At 34.3% G+C, this 24820-nt stretch overlaps 1 protein-coding gene across 1 annotated transcript in view; it reads right to left on the bottom strand.

Moving 5' to 3' along the window:
- LOC145249575 (2-oxoisovalerate dehydrogenase subunit beta, mitochondrial-like) overlaps positions 1-14173 on the bottom strand; it is a 60900-nt gene extending 46727 nt beyond the window's left edge. The window contains exon 1 of the mRNA XM_080111273.1: positions 13878-14173. Within this exon, the coding sequence (XP_079967399.1) occupies positions 13878-14049 (172 nt within the window). The 5' untranslated portion in view covers positions 14050-14173. The remainder of the gene's footprint in view (positions 1-13877) is intronic.
- Between the last annotated feature and the right edge of the window lie 10647 nt (positions 14174-24820).

The following is a 24820-nucleotide window of genomic DNA, read 5'->3' as shown; positions in this document are numbered from 1 at the left end:
CTTAACTTCAAAGAGTAAATACAATATATACAACTAAAAAAATAATTTTTAAAAATGCTGATTCTATTCATGAAAAATTCTTTTAACTAGAAATTAAAACTTAGGTAAAGATAGCTAACTGACAGCAACAGGAGCACTGGTTAACTACTGAACCACGTGGAAAGGTGTGGGGGGGAGGAAAAAAGGAAATTAAATGATGATAATAAATTATGATAACCGTCTTTGAAAGGCACTAAACTCCTAAAATTTACTTCTTTAAAATTTTAGGCGGCATTCCCCGGCGATTTTAAAGAACTCTCTCTCTCAAAAAAAAAAAAAATAATGATAATTTCATTTTTAAGGTTTGGGAAAGATATTTATTATAACCGAATTCCTGTATGAAGACTGGATCTACTTTATTGGACGTTAATTTGTGAGATAAGTAATTTTTCAATGTTTAATATGCTTTTAAAGTTTCAATTATCAATTAAATTTTTTTAATTGCGTTTTATTTTCAATTTATTTAAAAAAAACAGGGTTTAAAATGTATTTTTCAAGGTAACAAGCTTCGAAAGAAGTCTAATTAAAAAAAAAAATCACTTAATTTTTAATTTCGACAACCCTGAGAATTTAATTATTAAAAAAATATTGAAATGTGACATTTTTTTTTAACATTTCTATTAGTTCAATTAATTTTCTTTCAATAATTCATTTCACTCAACAAACTTCATCATTTTTTGTTTTGTTTTGTTTTTATCTTTTTCTGTAATTTTGGTAATTATTTTTGCTCAATTTTATCTAGTATTTCATTTGTTTTTATAGTGGTATCGTTTTTATATGTGTTCCTTTGATATACCCTATTTCAAAATTAGTTTGGCTAAACTTATTCTTTACGTAAGAACCAACGTGTAAAAGCAATGAAAAAGTAAGAAAAAACAATAGGTGTTAACTACACTTTGTGAATTATGCACGTTCATTTATAAATTATTAAATTAAATATTTATCTTTTTTTATATTTAATTAGTATATATTTTCTTTCTCTTCCGCAATATTATTTTTATTTAATTCATTAAATCTGTTAATTATGAGGACCAAAATAATGAATTGTGTTAATTTATTCTCTAATTTTCTTGTTTTTGTTCTGTTATATAAATTCTATTTTATTTGTTTTTGCTCTGAAGGATTAATTCTATTTTCTTTGTTTTTTTTTTCTGTATTCCAATTAAGTAAAATAAATTTTCTCTAAAATAAATTTTGCAAATTTTTCCGTTTAGTTTACTATATAATAATTTTATTTAAACCAAAACACGACTGTGTAGGCATAAAATATCTCTTCCAAAGTTAGAGAACATATTTGGGAACTACCCGACCATAAGTATAAAACTACCTGGTATATTTCAAAACAATAATTCCCTAGGAATCGGAATCGGAATCGTACTTGGTATCGGAATCGTTAATCAATATTTTCCTGGAATCGGAATCGTATAAAAATTAGGAATCGTCCCAACACTAGTAAGAAGTGTACCATTCATTTATCGTAATGTTTCACTCCATCTCAAAATCCATCGTTGGGCATTGTCCACAGTATTCCTGACGTCCACATTGGAGCATGTCTCGCTCAGGTGACAGTCCGTGAGGATGTGTGTAATGGTCAACCGTTGCAGCATAAGCGAAATGAGCCCATGCCACTGCGCAGTATTCTGAAATCAAGTAGCACGGCACTAAAACTGACAAGCATAGCATTATATGCCTCGGCTCCCCAAGAGCTGTTGGCCATAGTTGCAGTGTAACATTACACACGTTTGCACATGGGTTAACATGCAGATCCTGTTGCAAGAAACAATTATAAGGAAAACTTGGCTTTTCTCATTGAAACAACATTTATTTCCAGGTACTTTCCCAAATAATCTCTTGTTCAAAACTGTCGCTCTCAGCCCATACATCTATCTGTCCTCCTGAACATGATCGTCATCATTGGTCTGTGCACACATTCTTTTTATAATCTTTTCCTTTTTCCTTGCTGTGACATCACTTTGCAGATGGCTGGATCATTTATATACAGCTGTCATACAGGCGCGTCCACACACTGTTATAACAGGACATGTAGCAAGCCTTCCTGTGGCATCCCTGTTAATCTTTCGAGAGATCAATAGCTACACTATACTCATCTTGGCGAAAAACTCCAGTATAGGTGAAAGAGTAGAACCTCGGCCTTGGAGTTGTCCCAGCATGATGCTGTATGGTAGCAAGTGTTGGGCCCTCACTAACTCGACTCCACAGAAATTACAATGACAATGATTAGATGGATATGCTACATAAAGCCCAACCAGATTTGGAATATTAGATCAGACACTTCTTGAAAAGTTGGCCATCCTAAAACTTAATGTTCTAATGAGAGCAAATCATCTTTGCTACTATATGGCATAAGCATGTTTGACACACCGGTTCCCGTCAGATCACCAAAGTTAAGCAACGATGAGCCTGGCCAGTACCAGATGAGTGACCATTTGGAACTTCCAGGTGCTGTAAGTGCTGTCTGCTTATCTCGGCATAGTTTCCAGTCATTCTGGACTTCTCCTTGTCACTGAACTCAAGCAGTGCTGATTCAGGAGAGGTGTGGTTGCGGATTGTGCAACCCTTGCCACACAATTACACGTGCAGCTTACCCTACAGGTGGTATCCTTTGTTTTTCGAAAATGAATGGAGGCATCAAATCTTTGCTAGTTCGGCAATGTTGAAGTGGGTGCATCAATACTTGCAGAGGCCTAGGATCGGACAGCAAAAGGAAAGACATGGAAAGAATAGCCTATCCTGCCTTGACAGAGTACAAAATAGACTTTGTGGCTTAGTGGAGGATGCCCTTTTCTCTTCCCTGCAGCCTCTCTCCCACAGAAGAAACGTTGCGAGCCTATCTTTGTTTTATCATTACTTCCATGGCAAGTGCTTTTCTGATCTCCAATCCCTGGCTCCACCCCATCACCAATTTTTCACATTAACACCCATCTAGGCTGAAACCACTGTCAAAAATTTTCCCCACTCTTTAACTGTGCCAAAACCAAAATGTAGATTCCATGAACAAAGCTTCTTTCTTAGAAGTGCATGCCAGGGGAACTCTGTTCCGTCTGCCTGTTTCCCACCTGACTACAACTTGAAGTTTTCAAGTCCAACATAAACAAATTCCTGATGAACCGCCCCCTTAAGTAAGACACTTTATAAAATCTCCAATATTAACGATTACTACGATACTATCCCATTGATTACTGTACATGCAATAACCCTTATCCCCGAGTGGTTTCCGGGCCTTGATATGTGGTGACTTCCATGTAAAAAAATAAAGAAAAAAAAAAGAAACAAACAATCAGGTAAAACCAAAAGCAGTGGTAAATGCACACAGTTAATCCTCACAATCGTGATCACTGGAGACTTAGCATAAGGACAGCTAAACAAAAGGAACATGGAAGATAAATCCAAATAGTGAACGTGTGCGAGTAGTCACACTCTTTTTTTCTCATCTCATATTCACCAGCATTTATATCTGTTATCTACATTATTATTTCTATTAGGTGAACTATTTCTTGAATTTTGCAGACCAAGACAAAGACTACCAGCCACGTTGATAAAAATTTGGTGATTCTCCACAACTGCAAGCACTTGTGCCCCCTCGACGTAAATAGCCCTGACAAACAGCAAAATCCCATCCCTTCACGGTAGAGATCCCTAGATGTAAGAGAGGGCCTTTTACCCCAGTAGTTTTTTTTCCCAGAACCGCTAGACTTTGGAATCCCCTTCCAGGTCCCTGCTTCTCCAACTGTACTAACATGCAGAAGTTCAAGTGTAACGTGAACTGACATCTTGCTGTCCAACTCCCTACACAGTACCCCTGATGCTTATGTACCCAATAGTAGCCCCCTACAACAAAGTGGCAATGTGCCTTGCTTGGGGTGAAAATGCAATAACAAAAAAATATATATATATGTAATACTGCTTATAAAAGGAAAATTAAGAAAATAACAACTTTATTATGTACTTACCTGTTAGGTTAAAAAAAAGACAGTATAACGAAAATTATGCAGCTTCATCCAGTATTTTTGTTTTAAAAATAATAAAATAAATTTATATTGGTTGAAGCTGTTAACATCCATTTTCGGCCTTTTTAAGGTCAATGGACATAACTCCAACTGTAATTCAAGCAAGGAAAAAGTTAACAGAGCCCCCCCCCCCCAACCCATGTTAAAAAAGTTTCTTAAATTTTATGTACAGCCTTTTTTAACCTAAATCTAACATGGATCACATGAACTAAGCTTCTTTTCTTGAACTGCCCACCCGTCAAACTGTTCCGCTGGACTGCTTTCCAGCTAATGACAATATGGTTGTCTTCAAGTTCAATGTAAACAAGTTCTTGCTCAGCTGTCCCCTTAAATCAAATCATACCAAATTCCCACTACTAACGATTACTACACTATTGTTCTGATGACTAACGTACACCCATTAACCCTTGTCATCGAGTGGCCTTCGGGCCTTGATAAGTGGTGACTCCCTTGTAAATAATAAATTAGATAAGCACAACATTTTGTGAATTTTTTTTTTAATACCCTGAGTAATCATGACTGTTATCAACATGAACTATTTAAGAAGAAAATGCGGTTGAGAAATTATTTGAAAACAATTTATTTTGCTTTATGTACTCATTTGTAACCCATCTGCGTTAAAATAATCTTTAATCCTATATATAAAAGGCAAAATGTGTGTGACCATTTCGTGTATGTCTTCAAAAGGCTTTTCTCGCACATGGTTCCGATGTCGTTACGATCGCTTACAACTGTTTATATGGGTCCTAAATAATAATATGTACGATTTGGGAAAGTGCATCGCATCTAGATTTATTTACGTCGACTTTTACAAAATTATTGCTATTTTGGCTTCTCGCATATTGATGAGGCTTTTTCGTATAAAAAGCGAAACTAATTCAAAGTTAACGAACAACGTTCTCACGTTCTCGGCATTGCGCCGGGAAATGTCCAGAAGCAATCAGCTTTGATCAATATTGTACATCAGACAATTGTTATTCAATCTGGACAATTTGGAGCTGGTTCCCCTCCCCCCAACACCTGTTGGGGGAAAAAAACAAAAACAGTCAAACTTGGGTAAACAACTGCGTGACTTCTATTCGACCTTCTTAATTAGAGTTAACTTTTATTGTGCACACCTGTTTTTATAGTTTAATAAATAAATTCAAACCTGAGTATGTTGTATGTATGTCGCGGTGGCCTAATGGGCAACGTCTCCCGTTTTTTTTTTTTTTTTCACACATTAATTTCCAACTCAAGGGTACGGGTTTGATTCTCATCCTTACCTACTAAAACATTTTTTTTTATTTAAACCCCCCACCCCCACGGAGTTTTGATTTACCTCAAGACACCCGGGCATCGCCGGGTACCCCCCCCCCGCTAGTATTTAATAAGCGTTATACAGTTTTATTTTTTTAACCTTCTCAGCCATCTAGCGATGCTGGGAAGAAGGTTGGGTTCGGCCCTTTTTGCCTCTATGAGGTGGGAAGCCTACACTTCTAGTCTTGTCTGTCCCTTCCTATTTTGTGTGGTGGAGATCCTTTGATTTGTCATCCTCATTATCATCATCATTACTGTCGGCCTGTCACTTTCCTTGCTCTAACAGGACTGAGAGGGTGAGGGAGGGGAGCTCTTTGCCCATTTTCTTCAGATGGAGTGTAGCCAGTCTTAGAGAAAAGATGCTGACATCGTGTAACGAAGCCGGGCGACACCGGATAACCTTGCTTCCTAGGTTGAGGGTGAGTGGGATGGAGCTGGGCGAGAGGTCTGTCCCATCTCGTGAGAAACCAACGAATTGTCATCGGGTGACAAGTAAATTATTTGGAGTTCAAAAGGGCCAGATTAAAGATAAGCCAGATATCGGGTTGGCGAGGAAAACGCAAGGAGGTCTGGGAAGGGTCGACGAGTAAAGTCGACGATCCGAGTGTAAATGATAACATGATTCACTTAAACCAACAAGTTGGAGGTGATGAGAGAGAAAGAACAAACCCCGAAAACAATTGAATTAGTCATTCTAATTTTAAGGGAACAAATTGGTTAAATGCCTAGAGAGATAACTAATTCTCGGAATTGAATCGAGAGGGGGTCGGTTGGGAAGGAGAGAGAGAGAGAGAGAAAGAATTATGATTACCCGTCGAATAGAGAAATTGGGTCGACTACAGAAGGAAGGGGAGGATGACGTTTAATAAAACTACTGCGGAAATAGACGACAAGAGAGAATCGGGGAGTCGGTCGAACAGAGAAGTTGGGAAGCCACGCGTGCCGCCAGCCTCTTCTAATTGAGACGAAGAGAACTAACAAGACCGCCACTTAGAGTTTTTGTTTAAATACACTGTGGGGGTTGCATTCCAAGCCTGACGAAAGTATAAGTGACGAGCCGAGCTTTAATGTATACTGAATCACTAAATGAACAGCCTAAAACTATCCTCATCGTTGTTGATTGTTTCCATTTATACTTGTGAAGACTGCCATTCGATTTCAGCATAACCAAACTTGACTTTCCAGCCGTCGCAGACAGAGAGAGACGGCCACCGACGAGAAGACGATCACGACAGAAATTACCAAGAATTCCCGATTGGGCGTTACAACACTAGACGGCCAGATACCAACATCCAATTCGGAGAGACTCAGTAGCAGAGGGAGAGAGACGGATGCTTGTGCGGGGTCCGAGGCTCGAAGGAGCGAAAATATGGCCAACCGTCCTTAGAGTTAGTGCGCGTCGTTTTTCACCGTGCGCGTGCGACCCCTGCGAGGGAGAAAGGATTATAATCGTTTCTCCGTCAAATTTTAACAAATATATAGTAGATAGATACGCACTAGATATGTCTAGTAGTGCTGCACTTCTAACACGGTATTTGTTCTGTTTGTGTTTTAGGATGCATAGATCATCCTTTGATGTGTTATGAATAAAGGAAGATACCTATCTATATAGAAAGCTCTGTTGATTGTTAATAAACTTCCAACATAATAAGATTCCCTGTTAATTACAAGGCAAAAAAAAAAAAACCTTATGAACTGGAATATTATCTGTCTCAAGAAGACAAGTGGAAGAAACAGATTGTGTTTTTTGGAATGTTTTCTGAAAGCGTCAGAATTTAAATTTGTTGACTGGTTAGACAAGATGAAGACTGCTCGTCTTCATCTTGTTTAGCTGGTCAACAAATCGGCTGTCCCCCCCCTTGTGGTCTCCAGGAAAAGAAATTCTCTCTTTATTCAAGGAACTTAAAAGAGACAGTCTTGTAAGATAATTTAACCCAAAGTGGTCAGAGAGAGAGAGAGAGAGAGAGAGAGAGAGAGAGAGAACTTCCCGTTACTTTACAGAGAATGTGGACCCTGCGTAAACAGTGTTTTTATTTAATAATTGCTTCCTCAAACCCCATGTGCAAAAGGTTTTCTTTGATTTATTTAATTATGAAAACTTTTTTGAAGGTATTATTTGAGGCAAAAAAAAAAAAAAAAAAAAAAAGAAGAGGGGGGCCAAAAGCATTATTTGAATATGTATGAAAAAATAATTTAACCAAAAAATAAAAATATTTAGTGGAGAAAATAAAAAAAATTAAAATAAAATGAAATAAAAGTAAAATAAAAACAAGCACGGAATAAAAGTATGAATCAAATTTACCCAAAGAAAAAAAAAAAAATACACGTGCGATTAAAAAGAAGTCTAGGCGATATATATGAAGTGAAAGAAAACGCTTTGAGGGAGCAATCATGAAATAAAAACACTGTTTACTCAGGACCCACGTTCCCCGTGAAGTACCGACTCCCCTTTTGTAAAAGGACATTTTTATTTTAAAAGAAAAAAGAAAAACATTGGTTCCAGAAGATTAAGAGAACGTCTCTCAAAGAATGACTGAAAGAGGAGAACATTTTAAAGACTATATGTTTGCATGTTCCTCGCCTTTCAGGTTTTTATGTCAAGTAAGATTGTTCTTTTATTTTAAAGAGGGAAATGAGAATACTTCCCGTTTTTCCTATAATTTGTTGCTAGGTTTGAACGATAAATTTAACTGCCGTTCCAGTCAATAGAGCTAATTCTGAAATTAGTCCCTCTATTAGAGACACCTTTTTACATGTTTCTATTTTTTTTATTTTTTGTAATTGTTACTTTAAGGTTAACTTTTTAACCTTTGCTTTGGGAAATAAAAGCAACAGCATTTTATTTCTTTTAATAAAACTTGGACTAAACTTATATACTTTTCGTGTCTAGTTTTTATTTGCTCCATTGTTTTCCTTGCTCCCCTTTTGTTTATTGCTACTTTTACTTCTATTTATGATACTTTTCTTTGTTTTTTTGTTACCCAATTTTTTTCTATATTTGTTACACTATAAAACATTTGGATAACCATCTCACAACATACGTTAAATACCAATTGTGAGTAAAGTAGACATTTTTATTTAGTAGAAAGGATAGGGGGTTAAAGTTGATCCTATACGCACTAGTATGTTTAGAATTTGAGGCAGATATTGCACACGCATAACATATACCGTTTCTTTCTAGTTTTTCGCTATCTCCATCTCAGCTTTTTAACCTCCCATTCTTTCTACGTTATTCCTATATCTCAATACAAGCACTAATCCACAGCCCTTTTGGTCTTGTTTATATACAACCAAATCTTATTCCTTGTTCCTACTTTTAACAACATTTACCGGAATCTCCTGATATTAACTCTTGGTGATGTAGATGACCTAATATCTTCATTGCCAATTTTGCTTTCGTATAAGCTGTATCGCCTGAAGAGGTTTCTAGTTACTAAAAACTAACTGGCCGAAACATGCTCATATATATATATATATATATATATATATATATATATAGGAAAGTGATCCCTGACGCTAAAAGTTAACTTTTTGCGTATATTTTTTTTTCGGGCTGTTTACATTTAATTGCTCTCCAAAAATAGAATCTGATTTTCATTTTATTTTTGAAGTTAAACTACACCGGGTATTGATAGTAAAAAAAAGTAAAACAAATGAACAAAAACAAACATTTTTCTTCGGTAATAGTAATATCTATGATACAACATAAATGTCAATATCTCAGTAAAATAATAAAATAATTGTGTAGTTTAGTATCGTAAATTATTTGACAGACAAAAAATTATAAAAATTATTTATTTTTATATAAAACACATTATTAGATCCTAAGGTTGAAATAAAACCAGAAAAAAAAATCCATTCTTATTATTTTTACATCATTTTTATTAGACTAAATATGACATTCGAGGCTGCCATATTGCTTTTAAAATTTGGCCTTTCAAGGTTTGACAGATTGGTCTTTTTAAGGCCAAATTTGTCTCTTTTTACACTCTTTCATCACAAAAAAATATGGTGGCTAAAAACATAGTTCCATGAAAGAATGTAAAATAGCAAAATTTAGCCTTAAAAGGGCCAATCTGTCAAACCTTACAAAGGCTAAATTTTAAAAGGACTATGGCGGCCTCGAATGTCATACATTTAGTCTAATAAAAATGATGAAAAAAATAATAAAAATGAATTTTTTTCTGGTTTTATTTCAGCCTTTGGGTCTAATAATGTGTTTTATATAAAAATAAATAATATTTATAAATTTTTGTCTGTCAAATAATTTACGCTGCTAAACTAATCATTTACCAAAATGCAATATGAATGAATAAGTAAATTTTTATTGTTTTCTGTTTTTCTTTTTCAGAAATCTGAGTTTTATTTTGTATGGTCACCTTTCGGCTGTTGCCACTTGTTACCAATATGGGCGGTCATGGTGGGTGACCATACAAACACCTACATTATCAACTGCTTTTTTTTAGCACACTTTTTTTATACATATATATTTCAGTAACAAAAGCCCTCCACTCCACACGTTAAGAATGGGTTTCTAAATAATTATTAATTAGTAATTCTGGTATTTATGCGAATACGGACAATGCTGAAATAATAATGGGGTTTGTTTTACAATCTACAGAAATTCGAAAACTTGCGCGAGAAAAAAAAAAAAAGTCTTGTATATAGCAAATAAATATCCTAAATAAATGGGTAAAATATGTTTTAAGCCCCATGTTCGTATCGAAAAAAAAAAAATATTTTTTTGTAGATTTCGGTGTGCTAAAAACGAATCTGCTAATTGTTTCCGTCGCAGAGAAATAGTTTTCATGATATAAAGAAATTACTTTTTCAAAAAGTGGACGATCACTTTTTCATGTAAGTTTAATTTAAAATGAGGACCTACTTTATGGGCACCTAGTGAGAGGGGCATGTTTTTGTTTGTTTATTGGCAAAAAGTTTTTTCTTTTGTTTTTCTTTTCTGCTTTCATTTTTCAATAAAGACACAAAGAAATTGGAAAATAAAAATCTGTATACAGATACGTGTAATTCCTTATGTTATAAGTGGTGACCATTTCTGTATGCGTAAGCGTGCACATAATTTTGCTGCAAACAAGTAGTTTTCCGGATATTAAGCAATGTGATTCCTTATGTTTTAAGCGGTGACCATTTCTATACATTTCTGTACACGCAAGCGCGTACAGAAATGGCCACCACTGATAACACATAGAATTACATGGCTTAATATGCGGAAAACTACTTGTTTTTTTAATTTTAAATTGTTTGCCAAAGATTACTACGCTATGTGAGAAGGCAGTTTGGTACGTAAGTGCAATTTCACGACTTTCGTTTATGCTATCGCGCGTAGCGTAAACGAAGGCTGTGAAATGGCGGAAAACAGTCCCAGGGTTTAGGGGTTAATATCAGTAAATTTGCGTCAGAAACGGTTATGTTCTTTTAAAGCATACCAAAATCTACAAAAAATTTTTTTTTTTTTCTATACGAACGTGAGACGGGCCTTAAAGTAAAATAATACCAGTAAATGTTACCAAAGGCAAGGGAAGCTACTTTTCTATCTAGCTGGATAAGTTTTTAGTGCTTTGACTTATTTTTAAATGTTTATTTGGTTTGAAAAACAAGCAGTGTCGAGTGTTAAACGAGAAAAAAAAAAAAAAGAAAAAAAAAAGACTCTTACATCTTTTGAAGTCTCAACAATGACTTAAAAATAAAAAAAATAAACAAAATGATGGTAATCTCATCCAATAAATGTCACGGTAACATTTATTATTATTATTATTATTATTATTATTACTTAGAAACCTGTAGCAGTCACAGAGAACTATTAAATCAATGACCCCCCCCCCCCGCTGAGTTCTCCAGCCATAGGCTGACCAATCAGCTAAGAGGGCACATTGATTCATCTGCTCCCTAAAAGTCTTAAGGGAACGTAGCCACTAGCCAGTCAGATCCGGACCGCCAGCCGGCGCTTATACAGTTTAGTCAAGACATTAAAAAATGAAAATATTGAAAAGTTATATAGTACGTACTCGTTATAGTCTGAAGTTCTCTGAAAAAAAAAAATTCACTTAATTTCATCAAGTAGTTTTTATTTTACAGCAAAAAAACAATTTGTTATGATATCGAGCAAAAGGTTCGATTTTTAGGAAGAAAAGCTAATAATAAAGATGGAGAGGGAGTGTCGGCGCTTTAACTGGAGTTATCTCCCTTTGGCGTGTTCAACAAATTTCGTAATGGCTGACTTCAACGCGCTCATAAAAACATTTTTCTGCTGTAAAATAAAAACTACTCGATCAAATTAAATGAAATTTTTTTTTCGGATATTTCCCTTCCGAAACAGATACGTACAATATAACATTTTTTTAATGTCTTGACTAAACTGTACAAGTACCCGCCACCCTAGCAACATCTATCCTCTTTCGTCTCCTGTCTACCGGACATCTCGCTATAGCATTGACGATCTTGATTTGAGATAACTGCTATCCAGCCAGGGACGACACGATACTGACTGACCGATGACCTTAAAAGAACTTTCTTTTCCTCCTTCCTTTTTAGCAGCCTGACCTGCCAGTTCCTGCTACAAATAAAATACTCTTCATTGTTATTGTGTAAAAAGAAGTTTGTGTTTCTTTTGTGCCTTGTTCTTTGCTATAATTTATTAGAAAGATAAAACAATTACCTCTCCCCTAAAAATGGTGACCTACGACGTGACGAACACGCAGCCTTAGGGAAGCTACTTTTCTATCTAGCTGGATAAATTTTTAGTGCGTTGACTTATTTTTAAATGTTTATTCGGTTTGAAAAACAAGCAGTGTCGAGCGTTAAACGAGGACAAGAATAAAAACAAAAAAAAGACTCTTACATCTTTGATGTCTCGACAATAACTTAAAAATAAAAAAAAATTAAACAAAATGATGGTAATCCCACCCAATCAATGTTACGGTAACATTTATTATTATTATTACTCAGAAACCCATTCTTAACATGGGGGAGTTTTGTTGGGTTTGTATTACTGTACACATAGATTCGAAAAAGTTGTCAAAAAATGAATATATAACAAATAAATGTTATCAAATGCAAGATAAGTTACTTTTCTATCGAACTGGATATATTTTTTGTGTTTATATTCAATGTAACATGTTTATTCAGCCCGAAAAACATGCAGTGTTTATCGATGTATTGGAAGATTCAAAATGGCGCCCGACTTTCTCTTTAACATGGTAAGTTTGGGAAATAATAAACTAGACAAAATACTATTAAAAAAACACCGAATATATGTCAACCTATGTCACGGTAACATGTATTGAGCAAGTTTCTAACAGTATTTTGTCTAGTTTTATATTTATAGCACCTTTTCCCAAACTTACCGTGTTAAAGAGAGAGTCGGGTGCCATCTTGAATTTTCCAATACATCGGTAAACACAGTATGTTTTTCGAGCTGAATAAACATGTTAAATTAAAAACACCGAAAACATATCCAGTTAGGTAGAAAAGTAACTTATCTTGCCTTTGATAACATTTATTTGTTATATATTTGTTTTTTGACAACTTTTTCGAATCTATGTGTACAGACTACAAACCCGTTTTGTTTGTTTGTTTTTAGTATTCTGTACTTTCACCTAACAATTTAATAAGCCAAAGAACGTAAAAATTTAACTTGAAAATCCGATCTAAAAATAACAATCTTTATTCTGCATAAGTACACCCATTTTTAACACGTTTCGATCAACAACAGACATCTTTAAATACTTTCTGTTTACTTGCCTCGGTACTCGTGCAGAGAGTGATCCGGACGTAAATAATAACGTTATTATTTAAAAAGCCATTCTTAACATGAGGAGGGGAGGGTGTTTTGTACCTATTCTATACTTCATCCTTACAATTGAATAAAAAAAAAACCCATAAAACTTTAACTAAACTTGGAAATACGATTTAAAAAATAGCGCGGATCACTCTCTGCACTAGCACCCTTGCCTCTCCTCACGAGAACAAAGTTAGGTAGAAAGTTGTTTTTAATGTGGGATGAATCCAGATTCCTCCCTTTAAAAAAAGTGTGGGGAGCTAATGCTGGGCTCGGAACAAGCAATGTGTTACAAGCATACCTGTACCGACCCGTCCAGTGTCCACGTCCACCCTAACCCCTGAGGACACTTTAGGCGACGAATAACTTCTCTAAAAAGGAAAATATAATGTCTGAGAGAATGGACACCTGAAATCGAACTGCTGTTCTAATTCTAGTCAGAAAAGGTTGGAGAAATAGACTTAAAAACATCCAAGGTGAAATATGAATGATAAACATAAAAAACGTGGAGGCCAATTTCACGTGCGCACGAGGTCACTTTAATGAAAACTGTTAACTGAAAATAATATATATATAATAATGGTAATAATAATAAAAGGTTTTAAATAAACTAATTATTTAAGTATCTTTAGTTTTCTTTCTTTTTTTTTTTTTTTTTAATTATTATTGTTTAATTTTCCATTGAAATCATGTCTCTTCTTCTTTCATCTTACCGAATTCAGTTGGTGCTGTGTCGGGCACATAGGTGAACGTTGCCATCGTTCTCCTAGCATTGTTGTTGAATTTTGAGGACGACAGGATTTTGGGAACCGAAGAGAAGGTATTTCTCTTAAGAATCCGTGACACATGACGAGCCAAATGTTTGTTTATCACCAAGAATGACATCTTTTGCCACGAACGGAGAAGATTGTACGGCTCAGTGTAGAAAAAAAAAAAGAGCGATAAAAAGTACGTGTTGTTTACAGGGATACAATCTGACCTCGAATTTTCTTCGTCATAGATGAGAGGAAGAAAATGTCATTGACTGCAAAAAAAGAAAAGAAATATAATAATAATAATAATTCTTATATTTGGATTATTTAAAAAAAAAATCCCTTTTTATTGATTGTGCAAAAATTAAATTATTACGATTAAAATATAAAATTAAAATGTATAATAGTGGTCCAAAGTAGGTCTGTAGTTGAATAGATCTTTAGATCAACGCATTCGGGGTTGCCAATTCGTGAAATTTGGCCTTTTTCAAAAGCAGTTTGGCCTTCAAAATTTTTGTTTGGCCTTTTTCTAATTTGGCTTCAAATTTTGCCTTTTTCTGATCATTTTATGTAAATATTTTTAATATTAATTATTAAAGAAAAAGACATAATTAAGTAATTTAAAAAGTAGTTCGGATGTTGAAACTTGTAGATGTTTTAATTTTGGCTTTTTTTTTTCTCAATTCATGGATTTGGATGAGAAAAACAGCCACGGAATCAACATCTGCTAACATTTGTCATATCAGGAAAAAATCTTTTTCTAAAGACTAAAGGCTCGTACTAAAGGAATCTTACATCTAAATGTTTAAATTTGTTTTCCCACTTACTTACTAAACGTTTATATGGAACCTCTCGGAGGGTTCACAGTTGAGTATGAAACCCTTCTGGAGACATTTTTTTTTTAGTACTGGCACCTTAGCTTTGTCCATTCAGGTCACTCACTCGGTCACTGAGTATATCTCCTCTGAAATAATTAATGTTTGGATTTTTCGTTTGAAATTCTTTAAACCTAGTATTTTGAAATTAATTGAATCAATTTATTTCCAATTTATGGAAATTTGAAAACTTATAACTGTTAAATCATCTCTCAAATAGCTATTTAAAGTTGTATTTAAAAAGAAATGTTTAAAAATAATCTTATATTTTTCCTGAGTAAGTCCCAAAAGTTTCTTTAGAAATCAATATTTATATATTTTCTAACTATCTTAGATTAATAGGCATATTTGTCTTAATAATGATGTATAGGTTGTTCTTGGAAACAAAATCTACTTTTAGAGTTGTGACTAAAATTAAATTTATCAATATTTTAGAGATATTTTAAGTTGATACCCCCACCCCCTGAGTAAATTTGGTATTGTGGTGACTGAAATAATTCTTCTCTAAGAATATGATAGACAAATAAAGTAGACAAAAAGGAACTTATGTACAAACTGCACCAATAAAAATGGCATGGGAAAATTGGCACTCGTAAAATGTTAAAATTGGTTAAATATAAAAAATAAAAAAAATAGCAGGAGTGAAAGATATAAATAAAAATCTCATAAGTTTATGAAAATCTTGGATGCAATGCATAAAGAGAAAACATTAAGAACTTTGGTAAATTAAAAATAAATCATATCTATGTTTAAAAATAGATGTGGAGTCTTAGCTAATGACCAAATTACCTTTCAATCTCGCCGCCATCTTAGAAATCTGTCGATTATACTAGCATATTTATTCATTTTAATATTTTCTTCAGATTCCATGTGTAGTACTAAATAGATGCTAACTCCAAAGCATTAACTATGTCATAATCTTAAACAAAAATTATATCGCCTATAAATATTTCTTTTATTGTAATTTGTCGCAGTCGTGAATCAATGCTTACGTTAAAGTTTAGTACTTGTTCTGATACTAAACTTTATTTAGTCTGTCCTTGATCAGTGAAAGAAAAATTCATCTAATCTGGGGCATATTTTTGCTATGGGAGATAAATTCTGTGCTTTTTACTTTTTAAGGCGATTTCATCATATTTTGCCAGTCAGACTTAGAGATAGAAAAAAAGTTAACTCCCCTAAAAAGTTATGATGGCCCGAAAATGGAGGATCATTTTATGCTTAATTTTTATGCGAAATTAATTAATTATAAAGTATTTCTTTTCTGGATGTTTACACATAATTATTTGAAAAAAGTAGAATCACATCTTTAGGAGGGATAGCTGAGTTTCCTTATCTACTTTAGAATATAGATATAATTTAATTTTAATTTTACAAACTTCTTAATGTTGTCCTGGTGCTTATCCATAAAAACACACAAGTGAAAATATCAGTTTCAAATAAATTAACAAGAAAACTCTTTGATATAATTACCTATTACAAATAGCAACCTAGCAAAAATAGGTATATATACACCAAAAATTTTATCTCTCCAATTTAAAACAAAATAAACCAAATACAAACATAATAAATGCTCATAAACAGAAAATTAAATACTAATAACCTTACACTTATCTATGCACACATTAATAACACGCCACTACCCCCCCCCCCCAACAAAAACAAACCCTGAAAAAAAAATGTACGGGTATCATTTTTTATTTTTCGATTTTTTTTTTTAGCGGCTTATCGAACCTTATATGATATTATTAAGGTTACATTTGGGGCAAATACTTTGACAACCATCCTCACAAAATGTCCGTTAGTCGTTATGTTTGATTTTAGACAAATTATACTTTCTGTTGAGTATTTTGTTTACTTCTCTTTTCCTGACTCTTTATCGACACTGCACATACATTACCTTTGTTTATATTTTTTATAGGTAAATTTTTACGTTAGCTCCACCTTCATACTTTTCTTTAAAATGCCGACATTGATAGGTTTTCGACTATGCTGATTAAGAAAATCTTATTTATAATTGGCAGATATAAGTAGTTTTCGAAATATAAACACTTGTATTATGCATTTTAAATCAGTGGCCGCCAGATTTGTATACACGCATGAGAAACAAATTTAATTCTCTCTGACTGACACTGCCCCCCCCCCAATTTTTTTGTTGGTTTATAGTATTTGCGGCTAGGTATCCTAACAACGATTATCAAGGTTAAATTTTGGGGCAAATATTTTTACCCCCCCCCCACACACACACACAAAATGGGGTGTCTATTATAATTCTATTATTCTGAAAGCCGTTCTTAATATTGGGAGGTTAGGGGAGTCCATTCTGGAAGCCGTTCTTAACATGAGGAGGTTGGGTATGTCTATTCCGAAGGCCGTTCTTAATATGAGGAGGAGGTTGGCCAACAACAACAACAACAACAACGACGACAACAGCAACAACCATACTTTAAGTTTTTAATGATGTGATGATTTCACTGGGCAACACCAGTTAATGGGTCCTGCTAGTATTTAAATAATTTAAGTTATTAATTTTGTAAAAAACACAATTCATCTTTCACAGAAGAAATTCTGGTTATATGCTCTTAAACGCTATCCTGTTAGAAATGGGTAATCACCGTATGTTAAATTTATATGCGAGACTGATCTCTCTAAATTCTAAAATAATTGTTTTACCCAAGTTTTTCAAATGTAATTGTCTAAAAAAGTAGATCTATCTGTTATTTTTGGAGGATGGGAGCACCTTAGAGTTCTCATCTACAAATTTACCAACTTTTCCTTAAATTATTTAATATTAAAATAGTACTAAATATTCTTTAACGTTTTCTTGTATAATGTTAAAAATATATAAACTGTAGAATGTATTGTAATTAAATTATTTGCCTTAATATTAAAAATAAAACCGTTCCCTATTAAATTAAAACCGAAAAATATGCTTTAGATGGGGGGGGGCAAAGCATATTTATCAGTTTCAATTTCATAGGGAACGGTTTTGCCAAGAAAACCCAACAAAACTAATACAGAAAAAACTGTTAAAAAGTCAACTTTTCTTTAATTTTCAATTTGGCCTTTTTGGGGCCTTTTTTACCTAAAAAAATATGGTTTCGCTTTTGAATTTGGCTTTTTTTGGCCTTTTTTCCTGACAAATTTGGCTTCAAAAATATATTATAGTCTGGCAACCCTAATTTCTCTTCGATTGTGACGTTTTGAATAACTCACCTGTTTCTATTGTTTTTGTTTGCTCGACTAAAACGGGGTTGTATTACTGTACACATAGATTCGAAAAAGTTGTCAAAAAACAAATATATAACAAATAAATGATATCAAAGGCAAGATGAGTTACTTTTCTACCAAACTGGATATAATTTTCGTATTTTTATTCGATGTAATGTTTATTCAGCTCGAAAAGCATACAGTGTTTACCGATGTATGTATGTATTGGAAAATTCAAAATGGCGCCAGACTCTCTCTTTAACACAGTAAGTTCGGGAAAAGGTGTTATAAATAATAAAATAGACAAAATACTGTTAGAAATTCGCTCAATATATGTTACCGTGACATAAGTTGACCTATATTCGATGTTTTATTAATAGTATTTTGTCTAATTTATTATTTATAACACCTTTTCCCAAACTTACAGTGTTAAAGAGAGAGTCGGGCGCCATTTTGAATTTTCCAATACATCGGTAAACACTGCATGTTTTTCGAGCTGAATAAACATGTTACATTGAATAAAAACACACGCACAAAAAATATCCAGTTTGGTAGAAAAGTAAATTATCTTGCCTTTGATAACATTTATTTGTTATGTATTTGTTTTTTGACAACTTTTTCGAATCTATGTGTACAGTAATACAAACCCACTAAAACATTGTTCGAACACTTCACGCACACACGTGCATGTGTGTGATGCGAAAGCTTAACTAATTGTTTTAAGATATGTACCTCTATTTTATTAAGATAGTTGAGAAAACATTATTTTCTTACAATTACTCGGATGTTTTGTTTAAGAAAAATTACAATATCGTCGCATTTTACATATTTTTGTTATTAATGTTATAAACTTTGTTACATTAATTAAAGTGGTTGAAAAAATATTATCAGTTGGATACTAATCTACCAGATTACCCCCACCCCCACGCAAAAAAAAAAAATCAATATTTAAAGATTTTTAGGGAGTGCTCAATTTCTAATACAACGTTCTAGTAAATATATCCCCCATAATAGAATCAGTCCACCTTTGAAGGCCAATGCTATATAAAAGACCAAATTCGCAAAATTTGTCGTTTTCAAGCAAGCCCGTTTGGCGTTTTTAAGATCAAATTTATCGAATTTGGCCTTTCTAAAATCAGTCTGACCTTCAAACGTCGACTGGTGTAAGCCTATGTAAGAACACGCCCAGACACATAAAGTACTTTGGAATAGTTTTCATAACGTGATAATTTAAATTAACAATGTATACTTGTCCATATGTCATTTGAAAAAGAAACAAGGTAACATAATACTTACAGTTTGAACTTTGCAATCACATCCCGGCTGTACTATTAAAAAAAAAAATGCTCCACTGAGGTTGCTCCAGTCCTCTCCAAACTTTATAACAAGTGCCTTAACGAATCTTGTTTTCCTGACTGCTGGAAAACTGCTTTGGTGGTACCAATTTACAAGAATTCTGGCGAAAGAACTGACCCATTAAATTATCGCCCCATTAGTCTCCTCCCTCTTTTCGCCAAAATATTTGAGTTCATAATTAATCAAGTTTTAGACCATCATCTTACAGTTACTAAACTTCTGATTGACCAACAATATGGATTTAGGCAAGCCTGTTCTACAGCAGATATCCTAACTGTAATCTCTGAACGTATATACCATACACTGGACAAAGCAGGGGAAGGTAAGGCAGTAACTCTAGATATAGCTTAGCTTATAGCTTATTTAGCTTTTGACAGGGTGTGACACGATTGTCCTCTCAGGAAAATATCCTTCTTAGGTTGTCCTCAATGGCCATATGTCAAAACAATATGATATAAATGCGGGTGTACCTCAGGGGTTGATACTTGGACCTTTATTATTCCAAATATTCATAAATGACCTCCCTGATAAAATTGTCTTTGAGATGGGTATATTTGCTGATGACACCACACTTCTATAACAGGCACAAGAGAAAAACAAATAAACACATATCTAAGGAAATGGCAGAGACACTAGAGGAAGACCTCGAATCTGTAGTGAAATAGGATGGTCACATTCAATACTGTCAAGACTAAACTTGTTTCCTTCGATAATTACAAGAAATCTTCTCAACTACCAATAACTATGGCTAAAGATAAATTACCTGAAAGTACTTCATTCGAACTCCTCGGCTTAATATTCACAGGGAACATCAGTTGGAACAGATACATTGAGAATATTGCCAAGGCAAAGAAGGTGGGCTCTCTCTACTGTGCTAGAAATTTACTTACGCCTGAAAGTATCCTGTACCTCTACAAGACCACCATTCGCCCATGTATGGAGTATTGTTGTCACATTTGGGCGGGTGCATTTGCTACTAGTCTCTCTCCTGGACAGGGTTCAAAAGAGAGTTGCCAACCTGATTTGTCCTGAAGTGTTATCTAAGCTTCAATCTCTGTCCCATCGATGAAATGTTGCATACCTCTGCCTGTTTTACAAGTATTGTAATTGTGGATGCTCCGATAATCCCTTGTATCACCTCAACGTAAATACTCCCGACAAACCCGACATGTAGCAAAGTCTCACTCCTACACAGTAGAGATCCCTAGATGTAAGAAAGTCTAATAGTTTCTTCCCCCAGAACTGCTAGACTTTGAAATTCCCTTCCAGTTTCCTGCTTCCACAACTGTACTGACATGCATAAGTTCAAGTTTAATGTGAACAGACATCTTGCTGCTCAACTCCCTATATAGTATCCCTGCAACTCATGTCCCTGATAGTAGCCGCCTACATCAAAGTGGCACTGTTGCTTGTTTGGGGTGAAAATGTAATTAAAAAAAACATAATTTTTAAGGGAAAATTGTCTTGTGTGTGTTGATTTTTATAAAATTTGTTCAAAAATTCTCGTTGGCAGATAACAAGTATTTTTTGAAAATAATTCTTTTTTGGATGGAAATCTTGCACAATGTAAAAGAAAAATTAAATGAAACAGTTCATTCTTTTTTTTTATAGAAATCTTGCACGACTGTGGACAAATTCAATAAAACAGTTCTTAATTGAAAGAGTTACTTGGAATCCTGAGCAAATCTCAGGTTCATACGCTTCTTCTCTTTTCGTTTTGGTTCTTTCTTTTTCTCGAGTAATAAATAATAAAATGTTACTTGAAATTGTGAAAATGAAAATATTTATATCCTAACCTAACAATATTATATAAATATTTTAAAATAATTTCTCCTTTTTTTTTTTTAGTAAAAAAATAAGTATTTCTGGGTTTCGGACGTTAAACTAAATATATGAAGACGTATAATTTATTTTTTTTCTTTTTATTAATTTATCGTTTGCATAAACGAATTTTAATTCAATGACACTTTTAAATAATTAGTTACTCTGACTAAAATATAAAATATTCGGAATATTTTCAGTACCTTCGTTAAATAATGACATTGTCGTCATCTTTTTCTTTAAGTAAAGTAGTTATTATTTGAATTTTCTCCAAGTATAACGTCAAATAATGACTTTTTGTCACAAATTCTTTTTCTAATTTTGGAATCTTTCCAAAAAAAAATAAATACAATAAATTAAATGTCTTTAATTTTTCAAAATTAAACATTCACTCTCCGTCAACATATCTTTTTTAATTCTCGGATTTTTTTTCAAAAAATAAATTTGTCTTCTCAAAATTTTCTAAAGCCCAAAATATAACTTAAATATTATATTTACTTAACCAAGAGCTGAATCATCTGAACTTCGCTATATTTTAAAAGTATATTGAAATAATGGGCTTTTAAATTTTTTCTCAACATTCTTATATCGAGTTATCGTAAAGGAGAATAATTAAATAATATACGTAAACACAATTTTCAAAGCATAAGAAAACTGTATTCATGAAGATGAAAAAATTAGTTGTTGATTGTTTAACCCCAGAATTTCATCAAAAGGAGAATAATAATTTAATATAGACACAATTCTCATAATAGAAGAAAACTGTATCCAGGGAGATGAAAATTAAGTTGTTAAAGATTCAACGCCAAAATCCCAACTTAAGAAGACGGCGCAAATCTTCAAAATTATCGTCTGCCAATTTTAATCTGTCATGTGACTTAAATCAACCAATAAAATGGTGACACGAAAGCAATCATTCCAACATGAACAAAAAGATCGCATAGTCATTATTTTAAAACGAAATTCAATAAAATTTTGAAACAGTTAAAGAAACAATTTTACAAAATTTATTTTATCCTGAGCTTTTATCTTAAATGATATAAGACCATTCTGAAAATAAATTTTGAAAATAGATTCCAACCCATAAAAACGCATATCTTCCACACATGCATGTCAAGGTCAGTATTTTAGTTTGGGTTTTAATGATTGGTTTGGAAGAACATCAAGATGAAGAAAGTCAATTGGTAGAGAAGGCCATGTCAGACTGAAAGTGAGTATTGAATAAGTGTAATTACCTCCCAGCTATGAAAGAAAAAGGGCTTGGCGTTTCATTGTGGTGTTGTCAATTTTTATTCAATAATCACTGTGAAAACAACAAAGGAAGAAATAGATAACTTTTAAACTTATTTCTTTCCTCTCTCACCCCTTTATTTTATCCTTTTATTTTTTGTGAGCTTTTTCTACCAGGTCGTATTTGTCTGAAAACAAATTTCTGACAGATCCTTTCTAGCAAAAGATATGTTATAATTAACTATATCTGGATATTCCTGGGGTACACTGTGATACCCATTCCAGATATCAAGAATGGCTTTCTTTTGTCCTGGGAGTATTGTGTGGACAAGGTTGAATGGAGAAAATGTGTGGTGTGTCTCCCGTCTTTTTGCTGCATTCAAATTCTGCAGGTCGACCCTTCTACATAGGCTGACATCTTTTTTGGAAACTGTGATTATCCTGAAACACCATGTCATTGGTGTCCTTGCTGGCACTGGTTCAATGATGTTCAGCACTACATCAGCATCTAGCTGGGATTTAACAGCTTCTTTCCAGTGGTTGAGAACTGGGATTAGTTTGTGAATGGCTTTAGGTTGGTAGTTGTCCAGGAAGGTGACCGTGAGTGATTCTTCAGTCATAGTCTGCAGTTTTTGGTGTGCACATGTGTTGAATGTGCTGCTGGCAAAGTGACATTTGATCCAGTTTTCTAGGTCTTCTCGATATTCACGTTTAGAAAATGGCAGCTTGTCTGGTAGTGATGGGCAAGGCAACCTGTATGGTCATCCGCAAAGGGCTAACATTTTGTCACCTGGTTTGGGGTCTACCTTTGTTGTAGCTACTTGACTCCTAAGTTTCCCTGGGAAATCGTTATCAATAACCCCTAGTTTTTTCAGGGCCATTTGCGATATATACAGGATCTTAATTCTTGGGCTGATGTATATCACTTCCGAACATGCTGCATCACCAAGTGACATCATGGCAATTAAGGCTCCCATGATGAGCAAGTCATCATCATTTACAGCACATAAATGATGACTAGTGTGCACCACATGTTTAGAGGTGCACCTGAAATCGTTTAATATGTCTACTGCAGCTGTGCATGTCTGAGCTCCTGTGTCTGCCATGGCAGTCAATTGGGTGGGCAGGTGTTTCATATCTGTATGTATTGTCTAAAGTACTGGTGGGCCTTTGTGTTTAACATGACTGTAATATTGACAAATGGGGGTGGCTCCGGCGACCTGGTGTGAATTGGTTGTTGGTCCATGTGCCATGTGGGATTCCCTCTTCTTCCTTCAATCATCTGAGCTGTACAGTCATGGTTGATATGAATGAAGAATCCTCACCCTGGTCATTATTGGGGTCATCCTCCATTATGGCACTCAATGATGCCATGCTTTCGCATTTATTGAGAAGTGGTTCTCCTTGACACATTTGTGGGATGCTTTGCCCCAAGTGGGGCATTGTTTTCAACCTTTTGGGTGTGTTTTGTGTATGCAACCCTTGCATATATCATAATCATTTTTTGTCTTATTTAGCGCCGGAAATTTTCTTGATGATGTAGATTTGAATTGGACGACTTGTGTGGTCTCTGCCAGTCGGAAGTGGTTTGAGGCTCTAGCAGTAGATTCCAAAGTCAAGAGACGTCTGGTTACGTCATCTAGAGTTGGCAGAAAAGTAATCTCTACCAAAATTTTAGAAGGTGCCTTGTAATCCAGCAATGATTTGGGACTTAATCATGTCCTCGGAGAATGACATTGTACATTGTTGGTTACTACAACCGTATTTCGAAGGCGCAGAGCATCCCTTGTAATTTCAGCAGGGAAATGAAAGACGTAATAGTTTCCCCATCACTCTGCTTCATCACAAAGGTGGCGGTATACCTCAAGGTGGACGGTTTTCACTGCAACGGTTTTAATATACCTGAGCAGTCGTTCTTCTGTGGTATTATTCAGTGTATGTGGACCAACAAAATCGAACAGTATTTCATTCAGGGATGAACTGTATGCAACCGTTGCTCATTTCAGGTTTCGGTAGAATCGGTGAGCTGTATCATTTCCTTGTAGTGTAGCCACACATCTTGGAATATAACTCATCTATTATCTGATGAGTCAGTTTCAATAATTGAACCCACGGGTTTCACATGTGGATGGTGCAACAACAGGGTGGGGGCAAATATGTATGATGAGGTTCGTAATTTGTTCTTGCATAGCAAGCTGTTGTTGTTGCATTTGCAACATGAAAGTCATCAGGTCAACTTTGATGTGCTTTGGAGGTTCGTTTGGGTTAGACATTCTGAGATATTATTAAAATTTACCTTCTAGTGCGGAAGTCTATCCTTTGGCTTCGCTGTGCTTTTTCCCTTTCTCTTGTTTCTAACTTGGGATGAGTTGTTGTATCTTCCTTTTATTTTTGTTTTAATCCCACTTATGA

The sequence above is a fragment of the Euprymna scolopes genome, chromosome 28, assembly GCF_053919585.1.
Source record: "Euprymna scolopes isolate OS-2025 chromosome 28, ASM5391958v1, whole genome shotgun sequence".
NCBI lineage: Eukaryota > Metazoa > Mollusca > Cephalopoda > Sepiida > Sepiolidae > Euprymna > Euprymna scolopes.
Note: the sequence above shows the minus strand (reverse complement) of the source record. Positions and strands in the feature narration are given on the sequence as shown.